This window comes from Phalacrocorax carbo, chromosome 15, assembly GCF_963921805.1.
Source record: "Phalacrocorax carbo chromosome 15, bPhaCar2.1, whole genome shotgun sequence".
Lineage (NCBI taxonomy): Eukaryota > Metazoa > Chordata > Aves > Suliformes > Phalacrocoracidae > Phalacrocorax > Phalacrocorax carbo.
The window spans coordinates 10,143,229-10,164,307 of NC_087527.1; the positions used below are offsets into that span (position 1 = coordinate 10,143,229).

General features: G+C 48.3%; 1 protein-coding gene across 5 annotated transcripts in view; it reads right to left on the reverse strand.

Annotated features, from left to right (window-relative positions):
* Window positions 1-27: 27 nt before the first annotated feature.
* PITPNM2 (phosphatidylinositol transfer protein membrane associated 2) overlaps window positions 28-21,079 on the reverse strand; it is a 143,443-nt gene continuing 122,391 nt past the window's right edge. Inside the window, exons 17-27 of one of the 5 annotated variants that reach the window (XM_064466229.1) lie at window positions 20,675-20,824; window positions 15,533-15,697; window positions 13,542-13,745; window positions 11,623-11,771; window positions 8,673-8,789; window positions 7,838-7,954; window positions 7,301-7,449; window positions 6,510-6,659; window positions 6,239-6,422; window positions 4,801-4,929; window positions 28-4,525 (exon numbers count right to left, since the gene is read on the reverse strand). In XM_064466229.1, the coding sequence (XP_064322299.1) occupies window positions 4,181-4,525; window positions 4,801-4,929; window positions 6,239-6,422; window positions 6,510-6,659; window positions 7,301-7,449; window positions 7,838-7,954; window positions 8,673-8,789; window positions 11,623-11,771; window positions 13,542-13,745; window positions 15,533-15,697; window positions 20,675-20,824 (1,859 nt within the window). In that variant the 3' untranslated portion in view covers window positions 28-4,180. The remainder of the gene's footprint in view (window positions 4,526-4,800; window positions 4,930-6,238; window positions 6,423-6,509; window positions 6,660-7,300; window positions 7,450-7,837; window positions 7,955-8,672; window positions 8,790-11,622; window positions 11,772-13,541; window positions 13,746-15,532; window positions 15,698-20,674; window positions 20,825-21,079) is intronic. The other 4 variants (XM_064466230.1, XM_064466231.1, XM_064466232.1 and 1 more) reach the window with 4 other exon arrangements.

Consider the following 21,079-nt stretch of genomic DNA (forward strand, 5'->3'; position numbering starts at 1 on the left):
CAAAAAAAGCAGACAGAGAAAAGCCTTCCCATTTCTTTAATCTGTGTAACTCACGATGATACTGTACACAAAGCACACCCAGGCATTGCAACGATGCACTAACAGCAAGGAGGAGAAGGAAGTTGTACAGAAGGTTTGTCACACACAAGCGAGGTGTCGGCACGGTACTGTACACACAGGGGCGTACCCAGCGCGGCTGCCGGCGCCCTCGGGCATGCCCTCCAGTGGTTCCCCACACACACAGTTGTTACCCCTAAAGCAATTTTTTATAAATAAAATACAACTAACATTGTTGGAATATAAAATTGACAGTTGAGGGTATCAACAGGCAGAGGGTGCTGAGGACAAGGAGGGGACCGTAAGGCTTCTAGAACTAATAGGAAATGCAGCAAACGGTGGCGATACCTGAAGAAGGGGCTGCTACAGCAAGCACGGCGGCTGCTGGGCGGAGCGGGAGTTTGTTAGTAACCCTTTGGCTAGTTACTGCTCTCTGCTCACGTTATCGGACACTGTAAACGTTTTTGGTATTAGAATTTCGCCTCATCTGACTGAGTGATCTAGCAAACCCAGGAAACAACCTGGAGGGAATACGTGGGCTCCTCTTTTTATTTTTAAAAGGCTTTTAAAGGGACAGCGTCAGGTAGAAAGTCTGGCCCAATAGTGCAGTAATACAAAAAGCTGCTTTTATAAAAAAATCTGAGCTCCACCGCAGAATTTAATTCCCATGGAAACAATTTAAAAAAAAAAACCAACAACACACACAAACAAGAGAAAGACAGGCAGCCCATGCAGGCTGTATTGTGCTAGTGTGGGCTGCAGCAGAGGCAGCACGACTGTCGCGCCGATGGCTGCCCAGACAACAGCGATAGGGAGCAGTACAAGAAACTTCATATTCTTTCATTTGGAAGCAAACAAGTTATTTATAACAAAGATAAATTAGGTCTTTAACCTGACAGTGCCCCTTTAGTAAGGATGGAATATACATTCATCTTTCCCTCATGGCATCCAAACGGATCCTCTTCCATACACGTGGAAAAGCATCAGGTCACACGCACTGCTCTCCAAAACAGCTCGGAACAAACAGGTTATAAACACAGAGTTAAACTATTGCTATTGTTCTTTGAGTGAGTAGCACATTGATCTTCGCTTCAGAGAAATGAGTGCCAGATGGGAGCGGCTGAGGATAGACTGATGTAGACTATGATGGACTGAATCGGTGGAGAAAAACTTACTGGCGTATTTCCTGGTAACTACACCCACCTCATTGGTATTATTGCAGCAATAAAGGTCCTGCTCTACAATTGCTTCTCCGTGTTGGAGCTGTACAATGGCAACAGATGGGGGGCCAGGGAAAGGACCCGGGCAAGTTTCAAGAAGCTCAACAAAGGATGAGGACGGAGGTGCTATGATTGTCAGTCTAACTGTTAGTAGCTGTTTAAAACATGAAGTGATGGAGAGGTGAGTATAATATTGCACTTCTGCATTCATTGACAGTTACATTAAACTTGGTCCATAAAATAATTGCTTTGTACATAATGCCTGAAACAAAAAGCTACATTTTTAAATATTAATAAACCCTGAAGGTTCCAGTCCCTCCAGACATTTTTTTCCTCTACATAAATAAATAACTTTCCATTTTATATATCCACTTTTTATGTTGAACATTTACATTCACCTCTGTTTTACACTATCTACACATAAGAAAATGTGAACATCTTGTCAGGATTGGAAAATGTGCAGATCACGCCTTGGTTGTCGACTTGGAGGAAAGCTGAATTTTGCAAAGGCCATATCCAAATTTGCAGAAATTTTGTGATGTGGTTTGGTGACCTCACAGGATGGATTGTGGCTTGGCTTCCTACTTGGATGGCATCTGTTTGATATAACATTCGACTAGTGAAAAGCTGGGACAATTCACATTGTTTTTAAACCCAGTAAGCTCTGGATGTACATTCAGAGAGAGCTAAGCTGAGTCGGCAGAAAGGGAAGTCAGTTTTTGGTAACAAAAGCTATCAGATACATTCTGTAATTGAATAATTATCAAAGACAAGTGGTTAAACATTTTGCAGTCACGCTGCAAGATGTGGGAGATGCACTGGGCGGCGGGCGGGCAGTTGGGTTTGAGTGCTCCACCGGCTCGGATGCTGTCAGCAGCTCAGCACTGTCCCTCCCCTGCCTCCGCTTCGACCCTCCAGTGCCATGAACACGTGAGATCTACCTTAGATGCCTGATGAGTTAGATTTGCCTACGGTGGCCCAGAGCCAATTAGCAGAGCAGCGTTCACAGTGCTGTGTGTCTCAGTGCAGCCGCCCTGCACTTCATATTGAAACACTTAATAAAATGAAGCAGCCAGTCTAAAAAATTCTTTGTTATAAATAAGATCCTCATAAGTAGAAAGTGATACAAAGACAAGAAAGTGTGGTGGGGGAAAGCAGGGTTACACATAGTCGGGGAGCTTGGTAGGACTATAAAATCTCCACGTGAAGAGGCCAACTGGAGTCTGTAAATGGGCACCTGGATCCCCCAAGGCGGATGCCCCTGCGCCCCAGGAGGTGTGTGCAAGGAGGGAACCGGGCCCTTCGCTGGGGCCAGGCTGACCCGAGAGGGACGGGACTAAGGGGTTTTTTGGCAAGCCCTCGCTCTAGGCACTGTTCTCCTCCGCTGCTGCAGAACGACGCGCTCCCAATCCTGTACTGTGCACGTCTGGGTGTCACCAGGGGTGTCAGCCAGCAGCGAGTGCTTCGCCCTGCGCGCCGGCAGCTCCCCTCCAGCACACACCCAGCCCCAGCTCGCTCCAGCAGCGCACAAACCATCAGCTCAGGCACATCCACTGAGAAACACACCAGGAAAATTAAGATATGGCCTTTTCTTACAGTTGCCTGACATTGTTGGCACACTTCCTTACAGTCTCCTTACTGCTGGAAAAACTTCTGCACAGATTTGTTTTTAAATATATACATATACATATATATACACTGTGTGTGCATATGTATATGCATATATGTATATATACACACACACACCCTGGCTTAGCAATATTTCATTGTCATGCACTACAAACAGTTAGGTGTAGCTACATGAGATGGTAACAGGTTTCCATTCTAAAAATCATCAGTGCAAAAAACAATGAGGTTTTACAGTTCAGTAACTACTGGTAAAAGAAGCAAGTCTAGTTCCCATGAAAGCTGCTACTGAACTTGGAGAGAACCTGGGAAGAAGAAAACGTCTCAGAGGTGGGTGTTGAGAGAGTCAGACCCTGCATTTGGATGAGAACTGCAATGCAATCTAGCTGCTGAGTGCCTTCAGCTGCTTCCGAATATACGGTGGTTACTTTTGGAAATAATATATAGCGAGAATATTAGGAGATTTTAACAGCAAACTAAGTGTCTGAGGTTTGTAACAGCTCAAACAAAATAGCTTGTATTTCTCTTTTAATAGGTCAATGCATTAAATTCCATCGGCTTCTGAAAGGTCTCTTTAAAAAAATAACAGTATTAACAATAATGACCCCACTTTCTTGGGCGCGAATCTGCCGACATTCTGCCTCTACCAACAGCATCGGTACATCTTTATGCTTTGCCACTGCACGTACTCCTTGAGAAAGTGGCTGAACTTGAAGCTCTTTGTACAGGTAAAGCTTCTCAGTTGCTCTGTCTGGCACAGCCCACGATAAATCCCTCGTTTGGGGCTGTCTGGGCCAGGGAAACAGCATGCTATCAAACCCCAAACTCACCCTGTGCTGGGACTGGCAGAGCACCTCAGTCTGACTCCTGGGACAACCAAGAACAAGTTTCCCCAGCCTCATCCCCTGTTCCTGTGGCTCTGAGGACAGCACTCGATCACGCGTATCAGAGCGATGGCTAACAAGGCGAGGAGGCACGTATTTACAGTCACTAAACCTGGATAAGAGAAGGAGGCAGGAGAGAGCGCAATCTTGACCTGGAGACTTTCCCCCCCCAGTTTCCAGCTGTTCCTTGGGCTCATGCTGCACAAACCTGACGCTCCCGCTGCAAGGCCTGCACGTTCTGCATGGGAAACATCCCATCTCTTCCCAGAATACCATGATGTTATTAGAGTAGCACCATATTTACCCTTCCAGCCCGTAACGCCGGCCTCGTCCCTCTTTCCTTCTGTTTTATCCTCTGGTGGCTGCAGCCGACAGTTGCTGGCTCTGGCCTGGCTACTTCTGCCCCAAGAGGCCAGACTCCAGCCGGGATGCTGTGCTCCGGCCCCAGCACCCTGTGGCGATGCTCATGCTTCTTTGGCTGCGTTCCCTGTCCCTCTCCTTGTCGCTGTCAGACTGGCTCTGGGTGCGCTCAGGGCGGTGGCTGGTGCTGCTGCCGCTAGCCGAAGGCTGGGAGGAGATGGTCCGCAGCAGGTGATTCCTCTTGCGCAGGAACTCGGTCTGGCTGGGCAGCCCGAAGCTGCCTTTCCGCAGCGCCATGCGCGTGGTGTTCTTGGCGGGGCGCGAGCGGTGGTTGTACTCCAGCTGGGCCAGGTGGGCTGCGTACCCTTCCGTGATGAACTGTGAGACAAGAGGGACGAAGGCAGGTGTTAAAGGGATGGGACACAGTTCCCTGATAGCCACTGGCTGCCAAACACATTTGCTGTACCAGGTTCTCTGGGCTGATGTATAACACATGGAGCCACTCAGTGTGATGGGTCCTGGTCTGCGGGGCAGTTCTCGTCCTCTTAGCAAACACTAGCTCAGTCACCAGTTCTAAGGTGACCAAATTCCCATCGCCCTCCCATGGGAGGCCCTTGGCAGCACCTCCAGGGCTCAGACAAGCTGGCTCCTACCTGACACTGGCTCTGCAGCTTCTTGGTAGGTCGGCCAACGATGTAGATGTGCGTGGGTGGGAGGCTGATGGAGCTGTACACAGAGATGTCCTTAGTAGATCCATATGCCGCATGGATCCTCATGTGGAGCTGCAGGGAGAGAAAGCAACATGTGGTCAGAACACATGGGCACCCCGTGCTGCTCAACAGGCAGGGCTTGCTTTTTTTTTTCTTGCTTTTTTTTTTTTTTAAAAATAGCATTTGTGGGAATCTCAGGTCAATAACTTATGTAAGTTCCCAGCTGGATAACGCACTGCTGTGCAAAGTGCCAATTAACAGAGCTGGGGATGTTTACAGGCCAGAACAAGGGATGTAAAGGCAGTATGAAAGCAGATCTCTGTTTGCTGATCCATGGCCTTTCCTTGAGGTCTGCAGGGGGCAGGGCTGCCACACACTTCATTGCCTGCTTGTCACTGGGGGAGAGAAGCCGTTTGTAACACCACCACCCCCAGTGCAGTCATCTTTAGCAGGAAGCGCTCCCCTCTGCCAGCCATGCTGCTGCATTTAATTCTGCTGGGCAGAAGGAGAAGGGACAGGCAGCAAAATATGTTGCTTTTCAGGGATTTGTCTGCCTCCACTCAAAGCAGAGGGCAGCTCCTGGCCAACCCCTTCCTTAGTGGGCTGAAGCAGGGGCTGGCAGGGGAGATGTGGACACTGGTGCCACCACTGACTGGCCGACTTTGCCCCTGACGCCGCAGGCAGGCCAGGGAGGTGTAAAGAAAGTCTCTGGCCTTAGTCACAAAACTGTTCTTTTGGAGGATAAGGGAGAACAGGCAGCAAGTAAGGGCCAGCGGCTCCTGCCACTGTGAGTGGGCCTGAAATGAGAGTCCAAGAGAGTTAAGGAGTTCTCCCCTGCTGTTCAAGGCAGGGGAGAAGTGCTCGGGACACCGGCAAGTTCCTTCACCTGCCAAACAGAGAAAATCTCTTATCTGGAGCTTTTCTGAGGTTCTGAGCTGAGCAACATTAATAACTCCCTGGGGGTGAATGCCTGGGAAGATGCTCTCTGGAGTCTCCCATCAAGGCTCCATGGTGCAAGGCCATTTCTGCAGCAGCTCCATGCCTTCTCAGATCTGCTGGTTACACCACAGGCAGCCAGAAAGCCACCAAACAAGTGAAAAAAGTATGCATGTGGGGAAGGGGAGGCACTGCTGCCTCTGTTGCATTAGGCATTTTGTGTTGGAAGCACCAGTGATGAAATGGAGCGGTGCAGAGCAGAGATCACACAATTTAACAGCATAGACACTTTTGAAGAACAATAAAAGGATGAAAATAAAATGAACAGATTAATCTTCCACTGCAGGTCACATCGCTGCCAAGAGACTGGTGCTGACAGGGGCAAATGGACGAGGAAGCAATCTAAACCCGTGCTATGATCTTATTTCAGCAGACCCAGGCTTACGTCTGTGATGAGGGATTTCAGGAAGTTGGCCTTGTGCCGCAGAGGATCATGAACAAGCCCGTCGCAGAAGGAGACGATGCCATGGGGGAAGTTGTGCTGTGCTAACCACGCTACCACCCTCTGCTTCTGCATGTCGGGGCGGCCCGTGACATAGATAATGAGGTAGCCAAGGTCTTGCCAGTGCCTAGAAGGAAAGTCACAAGTCAACAGACTGCAGACCTAGAGCAACACCGGGTAAAAGAGATCGACTGTCCCAGCCCCTGATACTGACCTTACAACATCAACTGCTCCAGCACGGACTTTGGGGTCGCTGCCCATGATGGACACACTGGCTGCAAAGGATCCGTCAATGCTGAACACCACAAACTCCGTCCCCTTCGGCAGGACTGTGATGTAGCTGTCTGCGTATGTGTGGTCACCCCTGAAAGCGATGCAGGTATTTATAGGCATAAAGATATAGAGGTTCTTTCAGGAGGTATCACTGAGTCGTGCCAAGGACCGCAAGCCCAAAACAGCACCCAAATCCGGCCCAAAGCCTGTAACAGCAATGCTACCCTCAGCTACAGCAGTGACAGGCACTGTGTGAAGGCCTCTCTGTTAAAGTAGGTCTGGAAATAGCACTCTGGAGCCCTGGTGTCAGTGACTCAAAAAAAAAAACCCCCAGAAAATCATTGCTGGGTTCATCAGTGAGAAGTTGGTCCTCTCCTCGCCCTTCCAGAGCTCAACACCAGCAACTGCAGCTGAGCTGGAGCCCCTGGGCTGTCCCTCATGGACAAGTTTATGGTCTTTAGAACATGCTCAGTCGTGCAGTTTTGCAGATGACTGCCAGGCCATGCACCTGTGATACAGAAGGCCTGCTCCTGCACCCTGTTGATTATCTAGGAGTCAGAATAAAACATGGATCTTCCTCTTACAGCAGTAGAGTACAGATGCTTCATCCCTGTTACTGGCAAACCAGGCTCTGAACCCACCCAACAATCAAGGAGGTCCATATTTTACAGTCATCAGATTCCACTTTTGTTCCTCTTGCAAACTGAGCCCTGGCACCCCAAGGAACCCCACCTGACCACCATCTTGACGGGGTACACGCCAATGCCCAGGCGCCGGTTCTCAGGGATGACGTAAGAAATCCTGCCACTGCTGTTGCTGATCTCAGTGTCAAAGTAAACCCACTCTCCTGACGGCGGCTGGGTCATGATGTGAATATCCACCTGGGAAGACAGCAAGGCTGGGTCAACAACAGCATTAAAGGCACAGACGAGCAGAACAGGACAAGCAACAAGGACCTTCCACCCAAGCTCCTTTGGACAGCAGCAGGGCTGGGTGCTGCTTCCACCCCCTGCACTTCACAGATCTGAGCCGAGAAGCACCCAAACATCAGGATGCTGGAATGAAACCCAGTCTCAGTGGTAAAGACCTCCATGATGAACGCTGCTGCTGGTGGGAGGCAGCACACAAGTCTGAGCAGGGGAACCTGGCCAAGACGCAAAGGTAGCAAACCCTGCCAGGGACCAAGAGAGCGCCAACCAGCACCGCCTCTGTCCCTGTTCCCCACACTTTTCACCCCAAGGTGCGCAACCCCCACAGCAGACGAAGTACCTTCTCTCCTGTGAGTGTGACCATATCTAACGGACCGTACATAAATCTTCCAGTTAAGGTCTGGGGCCCATCTTCATTAGCAATGGTGTCGTTTATCCTGTGGTTAGCTGTGACGTTCTGCACAAGTCAAGAGGGGAAGGGGCAAGGGGGTGGGGGAGGGAGGAAAGAAAACAGTTTGCAGTGATGGACAGTCTCACAGGGAAATGCCACATATAACCAGACAAATTGGAGCATGGGTTTCTCTGTGCCACCCCCCTCCGCCACTCCACCCACAGCTCTTAGCTTTACTGTGGCAGAGGTGAGACTCTATGCCCTGCGCTGATGCGGTGGATTTGAGTGTAAATGGCTGAAGAGCCAATTTCAATGGCAGTTTGTACATGCAATTCTGATACTGCCTATTAACTCTCACGCTTTGGATTTAAGAGGCAATACAAACAGCTGCCAGACAAATTTGCTGACACTATTTCAGCTCTAGCAGAGAATTGCCCTCTTTTGGGAATTGGAGACATTTCCTGGAAGTGAAGGGCATTTACTGAGCAGAGAACTTGCATTATTGGACTTTAAAAGACATTCCATCACCTTCCCTAACCCACAGCCAATGCTTTCTGTATTTTATGTAGACTCGAGGCCAAGAGGAGGCCTTGCTAGTACAGATCTTTTGGGTTGCTCTTTCACAACTACCCGGATAGGATATAATCACATGATCCTCTGTCTCTGCCATGGACAGACACAGCTGTGCCCATGCTGGCAGCCTTCAGTGCCATTCTTGCAGCCCACATCAAAACCCCTCTACATGACAGTGCTCCCCGCTGCCGCAGTCCCAAAATACCCGTACCCGGAGCTTCACGTGTGTCCTCTTCCGCAGCCACTTCTCACGAGGCTTAGAAGGGGTGAAGACAGATACCTCCTTCCCATCGAGCTCCAAAACACTCGAGTTCTCGTGCCGCATCACCTACGGGAGGATAGATCCCACCGACACATCAGCCACATGTGCAGTGATCCCCCTCCTCCTGCCCACGCTGTTCTGCATCTCCCAAGCCAGCGCTGAGTAAGGGCAATGCCTGGACAGAGGCGGCCTGAGTTTGCCTGCTGGGTGTTTGGCTTGTCAGCTTGCAGGTTTCACAGGCTGCTCCCTTACTCGCAAGGACAAGTGGTCTCTTCTGAACTAGCAAAGCCTGCAGCCAGTGCTGACTTAATCCTGCCTGGGATGCAGCTTATTTAGATTGTCAGCAGGTACAAAACCGACTCAAACACAGCAGGACAAGTGCTGCACTTAGATAATCTGTCCTTCCTCAAGGCTTTCATTAGTCTCTTCCCACAGTCTGTGAGGGACCCGTCTCCTTCAAACAGAGGTTTTTGAGCTGTTCCCATAACAAATCCAGCACTGGCTGCTCTGACCAGCCTCATGCCATCAGCTGCCATTCCTTCAGCTCACTTATTTCTATTTAAGCACATTTTGGACTGCTCCTTGTCTCCTGGCTTTTTGCTCCTCTCATTTTGAGAGGAGACAAAACTATTGATATGACCCCAGGAGAGGCATGCAGGCGTCCGGCTTGGCCATCCACAAGGCAGTGCCCAGGGTGTCTGTCCATCCTGACCTCATGTCCAAGGTTGATAGAGCTCAAGGACCGGAGCTGGTGGGTTGCCAACTGCACCAGAGCAAGGATGAGAAGGGGAAGCTGATGCCCACCAGCCAGCCTTTGGAGGCAATTCCTGCCTGTCACCAGGGTGCAGGCAGGGATGGAGAAGCAGGATTAGATCCTACCTAAACTGCTCTTAAGCTCTAGAAGAGAAAGGGAAGAATAACACCATAGACCCCAAAGGTGAGGGGACATCTTCAAGACTGCTCTAAGACTGGGAGGTAACCCTGCACAGAGAACTCTTAAATCAGCAGTAGTCCCTAGTGACCCCATCCCTCCAAAAAATTAAGGAGCCTCTTAAACATAGGCTCTTTTACAAGGTCTTGAATATATTTTGTGTGGTCAGCTGCTCTCCAGCTGTCCCAGACTGTAGTGGTCTGACCCAGGCCAGCTTATTTTGCAGAGCTGAAGCTGTATTTCTTCAAGGGAAATGGAAAAAGGACCCCAGGGAGGATGAGCTTGCTGGGTAAGGAGCTCATAGAAATCCAAGGTAAACAAAATAATAAGTTTTACTGAAAATTATTTAAATTGGGAATCTATTTTAAGTCATATTTGGGCTTATTTTAACAAGCTTTAATCTTTGGAGACTAAAACTATTCAACAGCTTGCTTTTACATTTTGTCCAGAGAAAACTTTCAAGGGCGATTAGAATCAAGTCCTTATTAGGGGAGGAAGTGGCATGGTGCTCTGGAAGGACTGCAAGACGACAGGGAATGAGAAAAATCCCAGTCTCAAGGCAGAGACAAGTGAGTAGAGACAGGCACCAGGAAAGTGGGGGTGCCAGACTACCCAGGCAGCCACTGGTAGGCTTTAAATGGATGGACAGGTACCTCAAGATGTAAGATATAAAATGCCATGCTGTGCTACAGACCCAGGTTTGGGCTGAATCCCAAGTAATTGGCTATTTCTTTGTGTACGAGACTGTTGTGACTATTCCCACTCATGCACAGTTATGGGTTGCTCTCTCTTCAGCCCTGTTAGGCTGAGTTTGATGCAGGGCTGGGGTTTCACAGCAGCTGACCCTGCAAGGTGTGCTCAAGCACAGAGGTGTCTCACTGGGCTAGATACAGCCCGTGAAGAAAGGGTTTCACTGGATTATTGCTACCACTCAGCTGCCACCAGCACTGACATCTCTGTTGTTTATGGTTCCCACACTATTTGGAAGATAGCACTGAAAGAAAGTTTGCCAACAGAATCATAAATAATTGAGAGCTGCAGTCAAGGAGGCTGGAACAGGGTGGGGATGGCTTAACAGCTGAGCTAACACAAAGCAAGCCCAAGTGCCGAAGTGGGCAACACAATCCACAGAGTTGCTTTTAATTTTGTGGTTTTTTTTTTTTTTCCCCCCCGTTCCGTGCTCTAAATACAGTTCCTTGCAGGGTTCATACTTTGCAAGGCAAATAACTCTGCCTAATCCCCAAGGAACTGAAGGAAAAATATTTCTTTTAGGAAAAACACATTTTAAAGCGTCAATTTAAATCTCAGGCCAAACGTAGGTTGATGGAGTCTGAGATGTCGGACTCCAGACACCAGCAATCCCCATTTACCTAGCCCCAGGAGAACTGCTTTGTACTGGAGGAACAATGGCTAAATCCCAATGCAGCGATGATAGCCTGAGTTCCTAGACGAGACCACAGTAACTCAGAATGCCAAAATAGAGCGCCCAACGCTGCCTATCAACTCACGTCAAATTCATACAAAACTTCCCCTTTGGTTTTATTGTGGTATTTTTATTTGTACATTGAGAAGTTTCGTTTAAGCTTCGGACTCGAGATCCAAACTCACACACACAGAGAACAGCTCACTTCAAGAAACAAGTGTGACCAACTTTTGCCACTGCAATCTGATATGATGCAGCCCTGCGCTCACACCACGGCTTCCTGGCAAGCCCATCTGAAACCTGCTCCAGTGGTAAAACCCAACCAGGTGTGACAGCACACGTCCGTGAAGTTTTGCATGTGTGCAGCTCCACTAACACCACAGGTGAGGAACAAAAAGAAGGGGAAGAAAAGAGATCTGCAGTGGCAAAGACTATTTTTTTCATCTATACGTGTCAACAAGAGTTATGGAAGGTGGAGTGGAAAAAACAAAGAGCCTAAAATATTTTCCAGCCAAGGGAGATTGGGGGAAAGAGGACGACCATACCTGTCTTAGCAGGAAGGAGACAACATCTGTGGACTCCCAGTAGCTTGCATGGAAGAGGTGCGGCAAAGCAACTGTTGGGAAAGCTGTCAGAGCATCAGGACAGTAGAGAGCGTAGTCGATCCTTTTGGTTCCCCACCACTTGGCGGCAACTAGAAGCAAAAGACTTATTCAGACAAAGGGGGTTCACATGCATGCATGGTCTCCATCACAAATGGTATTTTGAGGCTCTGGCTCCTCGCTCCAGGTAGGCCCGGAGGTTGCTCCCTGGCTGGTCACACTGCTAAGAGGGAACAACTGACCCAGAGCTTGGTGTTTGCTCAAACCGAGGGAGGAATACACAGGGGCACCACCACTTGAGCCCTCCTTTGGTTAAGCAAATAGGAAGGCCCTGGAGGGCAGGTATTAATTGGCCTTTAGTCCAGACCCTGGGGTGGGGTCCAAGGCTCATGTGCAATGAGCCTGGGAATCTATGTGCCAAAACATAAAGACAAAAATGCATTTCCCTGGAGCTGTGGGAGGAAGGGTATGGGTGCTCTGCTCACCACAGTACACGCCCAGACTATCTCCAGCCCCATATCCAACTCCTTTAGCTTTCACCAAGAAATAAAAAACTCTTTAGCATCCAGATATTGGCCACACTAAAGAGGATCTAAATACTGGGAGCCCATGTGAGATGCTAAAAGGCACCACAAGGCAGGGTGCTATAGCATGTGCTGCTGGGATTAGCAGTTCCCAATAAGTCCTGGTTGCCCTCCTGGGCTACCACATTGCAGGCAACTGAGATGTCCAGCCCAGCCTCCCCGGGGCACCGGGTCTCCACTGCACATGGGACTGAAAAAATATGCTGGGACTTGGGTGGGCAAGGTTACAGACAACACAGAATAATTTCTCCCCCAGGGAGTCAAAAACTAGCACACCAACAGCCACTGTTCACCCATGGGACACCACCACATTTCAACTCTGCCCATGTACACATCCTTTCCGACTCTGTAGCAACAACCACGTCCCAGCCCAAAGCCTCAGACCCCACAGGTGTGGGCTGCTTTCCCAGCAGTGAGGAGTCCTCAACCCCCATGCATTCTGGCCTTGAAAAGCAGCAATGGAAAGAGAAGATGGATCAGATCAAGAGAGCAACAGGAGGAGCTGTGTTTGCATGCTGGTTGCAAGCTGGGGCTTTGACAAGGGCCTTCTGAAGCTTGGTTTTTCTCTATGACAATGTTCCCTTTATATGGACTTCCAGAAAAGCTGCCAGGTATAAGGTACGATCCAACAAACCCCTCTTTTTAAGGGAAATCTAGCTGGTGATAAGCACAGATGCTGAACTGAAAAAATGGATCCACCAGCTCCTTCCAGAGACCTGCACAAAGCTCCCACCACAGCAACGTGCAGTGGGTTATGGCATCAGCACATGCCCATGGCACAGCCCTGGCTGTGCCGAATGCCCAGGCCACCCTCACCCTGATGGCCCTTGCTTTTCTGAAGAGCCACGGGAAGGAGGAGGGGGGCATTGAGGAATCAGCATGGCTTTTCCAGAACACACAGGCACCTCCTCGCAGCCATTTCTGACTTCCTGTCTTCCAAACTGGCAGCTCCTGGTTGTGTCCCAACCTTTCATTTCTCATGCAAGTCCCCAGCTTGGGTAATTTCAGATTCTTTGTAGGAAGCAGACAGGATTTACTCTTCCATGCTCAAAAGACAGTGGTAGAGGCAGAAACGTTGTCACCACAGCTCTGCCCAGAACAACTCCTGCTCTTGCCAAGTTGTTAGCCATGTCATCTTTGAAGCAAAGTGACAGAAATACTTGTTAAACTGCAATCAGAAATTGCAAGTGCCTCAGTGAAAGCGCACAGATTTGTTGTGAAGTTCTGTGACTATCAAATGAGAAAGGAGGTCGACTGGAGTAGACCCCTCCAGAATACCTGTCTTGATGTCCAGGTCGGGTATCCGAAGAGCACAGCCTGCAGCCTGACTCCATGGCCCCTTGAGCTTTCTTCCCTTTGAAGGGATTTCATGTTTATGCTGCCTACGTCTCTTGGATGAGATTTGGGTAGGGGATTTGTGAGGGAGGGCAAGTTGGGACAGAAGGCTAAACCCTCTACAATGATTAAGGTTGTGTTTGGTTTCTAAAAGGAAAAAATAAAATAAAACAAAACAGAAATCACACTTCTTATTACAGCACACATGCCACAGGCAACACCGGTTTCATCCTCCAGAAATTCACAGTGTAAAGGAAGCTGCACCCTAGGGAGGGCTCCCAAGGGGTAACCATGGTTTTGCAGCGCCCTCCTGGACTTCCTCTGGTTCTCCCTGCAGGATAAGCATGGACCATGTCGAACCCTCAGTGCTGCAGCTTCACATTACCACTGCGTTAATAAGGCCGAGCACAAGAGCTGCAAAGCCAGAGCCAGGGTTCAGAGGACATGTTGGCACTTGGGAGGTGAAGGAAGGGGCTGTGACAGCCCTTGGGGCAGGCTGCACATGGGTCAGGGTGTGTGCGCAGCCTGCGCTGGGGCTGGACTCTTCCTCTCCAATCTCAGAAACAGCTTTTGACAGCTGTGAAGTGTGTGGAGGAATGCATTACACAAACCAGAAGGCTAAACAGTCAGGGAGAGCACTGGGAAAGGAAAGAGAGGCAAGTGTTGCGTGGGCCTGATCCTACCATCAGCTCGCAGAGGCAGGATCCCTCCATCACGTCATGCGGACCTTTAGGCGTCACCCCAGCATAAACACTTCATAACGAACGACCACCGCCCCATTTCCCCTGCCGGCTGGCTGAGCTTCGCAGCTCTCCACGGGTGTGAAACCAGCACAAAACAAACACCACCTCCCCCAGGAGCCTTCTTCCAAAGCAGATTAATACTTAGGAATTGCTTGGCAAGATGTCGTACCGGGATAAATATAAGAGCGCACACAGGGAGTGTGGTGTCAGCTCTCAGATGTGCTTTGGGAAAGAAAACCTGGTTTGTCACAGCACAGGTAGTTTATTTCTGCTGCCGAGTGTTGCCTCAAACAGGGCAAGAAGTTATGGCAGCCCCTGACCTTCATCAGCTAACACTTGCCTTGGGGAGCATTATTAACCTCAGCAATTGATTATGAAGTGAGTCGTTCACAGCCCTATTGTCTAACGTGCCAGGAACGTATTATCTCTACATTTGTGACACCTTCTGGGACAAGAGTTAGGGCTGAAGGGTTTTTTTTTTGTTGTTGTTTAATTTGTTTCATTTTCAGCCTTTTTCGCATTAACAAAGGCTCTTGTTCTCCACTGTATTAGCTGGGAAGTTACACAGGTCTTGGTCTTTTACTCCTCATTCGGCCCTGGGATATGGGTCATAACTGGCTGCCTCTCTGAGCTGCCCTGCGGGCTCCAGAACAGCTGAATTGCTAATGCAAAGAAATAAATAACCCAAACTTGATTTTCATTTTCAGCATTGCAGAGGGACTCATCCCCATTTTTGTGGACCACATTTAAGTGATCTGCATCAAGCCCACACCACATCCTGCATTACCAGTCTGGCAGTGCTGATCCCTACCAGTTCTGCACGACTTACCAACGGCGGCGCAGAAGCATGCCTTTGGATTAACTCTCACCACGCACAGCAGCCAAATGGTACTCAGAGTTATCAGGGTTTTGATTTTTTGTTTTTTTTAAACAATTTATCACCAGCACAGTCCAACATGCATAACACAGCGGCGGCCCCTGTATTATAATCAAATATATCATCTGTTCCTCCAGGGGATAAGATAACATGCGGCACTGACTACGACAAAACCAGGTGAATAATTAAAATCTTTTGTTACAAATGGGAAGTATAACCCCAGACAGAGAAGCTGCGTGGCTCTGGCCCAGTGCGTGATACTCAGAGAGCAGTGCAGCAGCGAGCGGTAGTCTTGGAGGGGGTGAAACACTTACTGTTGGCTATGTTGGAAGCAGTGTAACTGTCTGCCATTCCTGAGACCTGGCTGGCAATGCTGATCTCACTGGCTCTCCGGAAGCCCCTGAACTGAGGGGCTGAAATGGGGGTGGACAGGGACGCGCTTTCCATGAAGACGGCACCATGAGACTGAACAACATCTGCTACAAAGTTGAAACAGGGAAATCAAAATATTAGACCAACAGACAGAGGCTGGGCAAGATGAACTTGTGGGGAGGAAAGAGGCAAACAAGGCTGATAGGTGCAAAAACCTTTCAGAACTGATTGGAATGAAAAACACATTTCATCGGAGCTCTGGTTTGAAAAAAAGCAAACACCACAGCAGGCAGAGACATGAGGCTGGAGGAGCAGTCTTTGATTGAGAGAAGCAAAATAAGTAGCTCAAAAACCAAACTGAAAACCCCAAAGAAAAATCCAGGCAGACTTATTCAAGCAGCAATAACAGAAGCATGTGTCATACATACAGAGGCGAATATACACAACTTCATATATTCACATCAAGACAAAATAACCAAGGTAAGGAGAACAACAAAAAACAACCTCAGAAAGGGGATATTTGTTTTCTTGAAACATTTAGATTTAACTGAACATCTCCAAGATAGAAGCATTAATGCAAAAAATAAAAAATCATGCCTGGCAGGGACTAAATTTGAACTTGTATTTTATTGCTAATGGATACAGCCAACACTCGTTAAACTAAAGGAAGGGCTCTTGAAAGGAAGGAGTCTGGTGCTGAGCACTTACATCTCCAATCGGTGCTGGCAGATCGGGGAGCGCTCAGTCTCTGTGAAAACAGAGCTACTTTTGTACAATGTGCAAGTCTGTATTTTTGGATCCCAATGTGAGGTTTACCAAGTGTGGCCTAACCCTTTAGTACATAAATACAGGAAAGGAGGATTTAAAGTCATGCTCACAGGGACCTTATACATGTATTGGAGGGAAATGGACCTAACATGTTCAGGACTGGCAAACCGAGAGATGCTGAAAATCACGATAAAATCTCTGCATTTCAGTTTTCTCCTCTCTGTGGATGCTAGAGGCCAAATTAAGTGTCTGCAGGATATCCCAAGATCTTACACTGCAGAGGGTTTGTAATGCCAGTACCAAGTACTTCAGAGAAGGCAGCACCAGCATGACACTAACATGCAAAGGCAAAGCTACTTACTATCATTTTAACATTGCCCATCTCTGCTGTATCTGAGGAGCAGCATCTGACCTTTATTCCCAAGTATCAGACAGGGCACAGGTTTGTGCCCAGCCAGGCAGTAGATGCCACAGGGGACACAAGTACTTACTCCCATACATCAACATCATCCTCTGCCTATTTCAGCCAGTTTACATATCCTTGGATTTCATCCCATTATGCAGCTGACACAGGGCGTTGTTTTGGCAACTGGTTTATTTCAATATCGATCTTTTTTGCTTGGGGCTACTGACTTGCTTCCTCCGATCTCTCAGTTCACAGCAGCAGCGTCTATGCCCACACAAATCCTGCTGCAGTGGAGGGAAAGGGAGCATATGAAGCAGAAAATGTGTAGCTAAGTATTGGTAAAAGAGTTCTGTTCTCTGCAGGGAAAATCAGGCCACAAGCTGCTCTGTGTAAAAGCTTCGTGGACTGCAAGATCTGAGCCCTAGCGGGAGCCTGACCTGATGATGAGCTGCCCACACTGCCCACATTGTGCCTGAAAGGCCATTACCAGCATCACTTTCTCGGCACTTTCCTCCTCTTTTCACTTTGCCTTGAGCTGCTGGCTGTCAAGGCTGCTACCAGTATCTGCAACTCAGCCAGCTCCACCAGGCCAGCACGGCTTTGCTACTGCAGAAAGCACTGACATAAGCAAGAGGTGACAATTCAAGCAGAGGTTGTACTCAGAGAACATGAGCCGAGCCAGAAGCTGTGTTCAACCCCACAAAGGTCTCAAGGATAAAGGGTCTCAGTCCCATTGCTGCATGACCTGGGACAACTCTCTCATCTCTTCCCTGGTTGCACCTTCCTCTCCTTTCCCTTGCTTATACAGACTGTGGGATCTTTATGCAATTATGCCCTTGTGTCACATCAAATGGGTGCCCCAACACAGCTGTTACACAGATGTTGACCATTCACCTTCCCTGAACTTGGTCAGATGCAACGAGATGGCTTTGCCTACACTAGGAAGAATGCTAGGTTCAGGTTTATCTAACACCTACCAGCAAAGCTTGAACTTCTTCCTCTCCCTTAATTATCAAACATCTGATCTGTGGCTTGAATTAGAAAGCAGCTGGAAGACACGCTAAAGAGGATTACAGCAATGCTACACAAGAGAAACGGCTGGGCCAAATGTGGTGCTGCCTGGGTTGATCATGGCTCTGGCTCTGTTAGCATGTCTTCACTTAGCTCTGCCTGAATTTTATCTCCTTTCTCAAGGGCCCTGAAGGTGGAAAGTGCAAGAAGGAAGAAACAGTGGTATTTTGGGCTTGCTCTTTTTAGCCAATCTCGCTTTCCTGGGCCTGACTGGGGATTTTTGAATACAATGAGTTTGAAGCAGAAACCAACCTCAACAGCCCTTCCAACACCATCTGAGCTAGTGGTGCCACAGGAGTAATTTGCACTCCTATGAAAGCCTAAACTGTTTTAGCGTTACTGACTGTTCAGCTTAGTATCGCCCACGTTGATGGCAGGAGTCCACTCTGCAGGGGATAAAGTGCCGCCCAACAGCAGCGCTTGCTCCCATGCTCCAGCCCACTCGGGTTGCTCTCACATTTCTCCTTTTCTCCAAGCTACATACCCTGAAAAAGGCCAGTTTCTAAGAAAAATGAGGCCAGGAAAAGGCAGGGCAGGAAACATAGACAGAAAACCTGTTTTATGCATCACTGCCTCTGCAGCCAAGCTTCCTCAACCCCAACGCTGCAGTGACAGCAACTTCCAGATAAAATCCTGGGACCTGACTTGCAGAAACACTTCCCCAACAACATATTTCCTAAACTCCGTGTATTCTTTGCACCAAATCCCTCGTGCAGCACCGCTCTTGCAATTCTGAAACCAAGAGGGCTTTCTTGGGGAGCGCAGTGACCAGGGTGGGACGTGCCAGATGCTGCCATACTGGCACAGGCTGACCCCAGCACCTACAACCACTCCTGCTCCTTAAGGGCCATGTCTTCTGCACTGCCGAGGTGGTATCCTCAGCCACAGCTCAGGTCCTGATAATTACAGGGAAGCTTCTCAGGCAAGCGCTTCCAGCCCAGGGTAAAATCAGATGTCTGGTCCAGGAGCAGCAGTAGCAAGACTTTCATCAGGATTAGCTGTTCATTTGGGTCACTAGATAAGGACAGATGTGCTCCTGGTTTACTGCACTGGCTGAAGTGTACTTTGTACCATGTCTGAGGCAGACTTTATCAGAACAAGGAAGCTTCAGAAAGAGGAGTCCTGGCTTGAGCGGTGCCCTGAGCACTCTCTCTCCCAGCAAATGACCTGCCGCTGCTTGAACTGCAGCACGCGCAGGTCAGGCCAGTGCAATGAACTGAAGATTTAACTGCACTTCCAGAAGAGATGACGTAAGAAGCAAAATCACTTTTTTTTTGGCCTAACTATGGATCTTTAATACTCATTTCAGTGCTGTGCATTTTCATTTATGGACTCATTTGTCAATGTTCTCACTAACTGTTTCCCACAAAGTGAACGGCACTGGGCCTTTCTCCTAATGTACTGCTGGCACTGTGGTAAGTCCTTGGGGTGTGTAATGGCAGACTTCAATATGTGCTACTTGCAGGCTGTGGCACTGAAGCAGAAAATATTGAAAGCAATCAAAAATATGTAAAGATCAATAAAAATAAAAAATAAAAAAAAAAGAAAAGCCAGCCAGCTGCTCAGCACAGGCCAGATCCTGCTTGCTCTGGACACTCTGCAGTCACTACCCTGAGATCAAGAGCAACACAGAATTTCTGTTGTTTGTAAGTTTTTATGATTCTAGAAATTTTCTGCAGTCCAGAGGCTGAACTGCGATTCAGCACTTGCTACAGTCAAGGCAAGCACTGCTTGGCCGGAACGTGCTCTTGACACACAAGGTAAAGAGCAGAGAAGCTTCTAAAAGCTCTGTCCTGACAGCAGAAAATATCAGATGACAGCTAAATGTCATTTCATCAGTGACCTCCAAAGTGACTAATTAATAGTACCAGATCCTTTTCCTCTGCTTTGTTACAGAACAACACAGTACAGGCAACATGGCAACTGCATACCTAAAAATCATCTACATCTTCAAAAGACAAAGGGAAGGACTATCTGGAAGAGTCAATGTTGACATCCTGTATGGCCACATAATGTACTGGACTGCTCAAATAGCAAGAGTCAGCTTGTTAAAAACAAGGCAGCAGAACCAAGGTCTCAGGGCAAAACACTGAAAAAGGAGTGAGAACGGGCAAGTAAGACACATGGGGAAGAAAAAAACTAAAAGTCAAGCTTCATTAAAATTGCAGATGTAGCACCAGCCACAACCAGAATAAATGAGGCCATGCAGCATTTATGATGGAAAATAAGGCAAAACAAATGCACCAAACTTCACTTTTAAGGCAGAAGTCGAGAAATTAATTTTAAAAAGCCAACACGTATAGCCACCTTGGGGCCTGAAAGCCTCATTCACTGTACTCAGCAGAGCCACAAGGAGTGTCCAAACACAAAATATTCAAACAGACAAAATCTGTTCTGACACAGACATGAATTAGACTTCTGCCCACGGTGCAGTGTGGCTGACTGCTGGGGAGACACACACTGCAGACAACCAACCCACTCCCAGGGTATCCTGTGCATGGCGTATACCGCACATGCAGGGCCACCCAGGGACTCTGCCTTGCTGTGCCAAAGCCTCTTTCCAGCAGTATACCCACCACAGACAGAAAAAAGTATGTGGCAGCAGTCCCCCCTTCCAGCATCAGCACTGGAATGGGACAGAGTTTGTAGTTCCAACTTGTTCTTTGTACGGTGGGTCTCCCAGACTGGGTATACCCACGCATGATCCCAAGTGGTTATTGCATGTGGCACAGCCTGAGACACAGCATGAAGATTTCAACGCCAGGGGGCAACAGTACGATCTCCAAAAAGCACCCCAAGTACCCAACACCATAGACAATCAAAAGTGTAGATTACACACACTCAGCAAAACCAGCACTTTTATTGGAAACATCTTGCCAATTCAGTACGGGAACGGGGATACTTGTTTCCATGAAGCTGTCCTGGTGCTGGAGAGCACCCAGAGGGCTACTTTCCATGAGAAGGATGGGATTGTTCTGGATTGTCTCAACTAGAAGCAGATGGGAAAAACAAAACAAAACAAAACAAAACCAAAACAGAAGGACAAAGAACAACAGACATGCGGCCACAAAGTGTTAACATACAAACAGTTACAACTGAGCACTTCAACTATGAGTCTTCAATGAAAAGACAACCTTCAAATAGAGTAAAAGAAACAAAACATGGGTGACTTTCCAAATAGACCCACATCAGAGAGATTAACTGGTAGCAGAGGAGAACACAACAATGGCATTTCAACCACAAA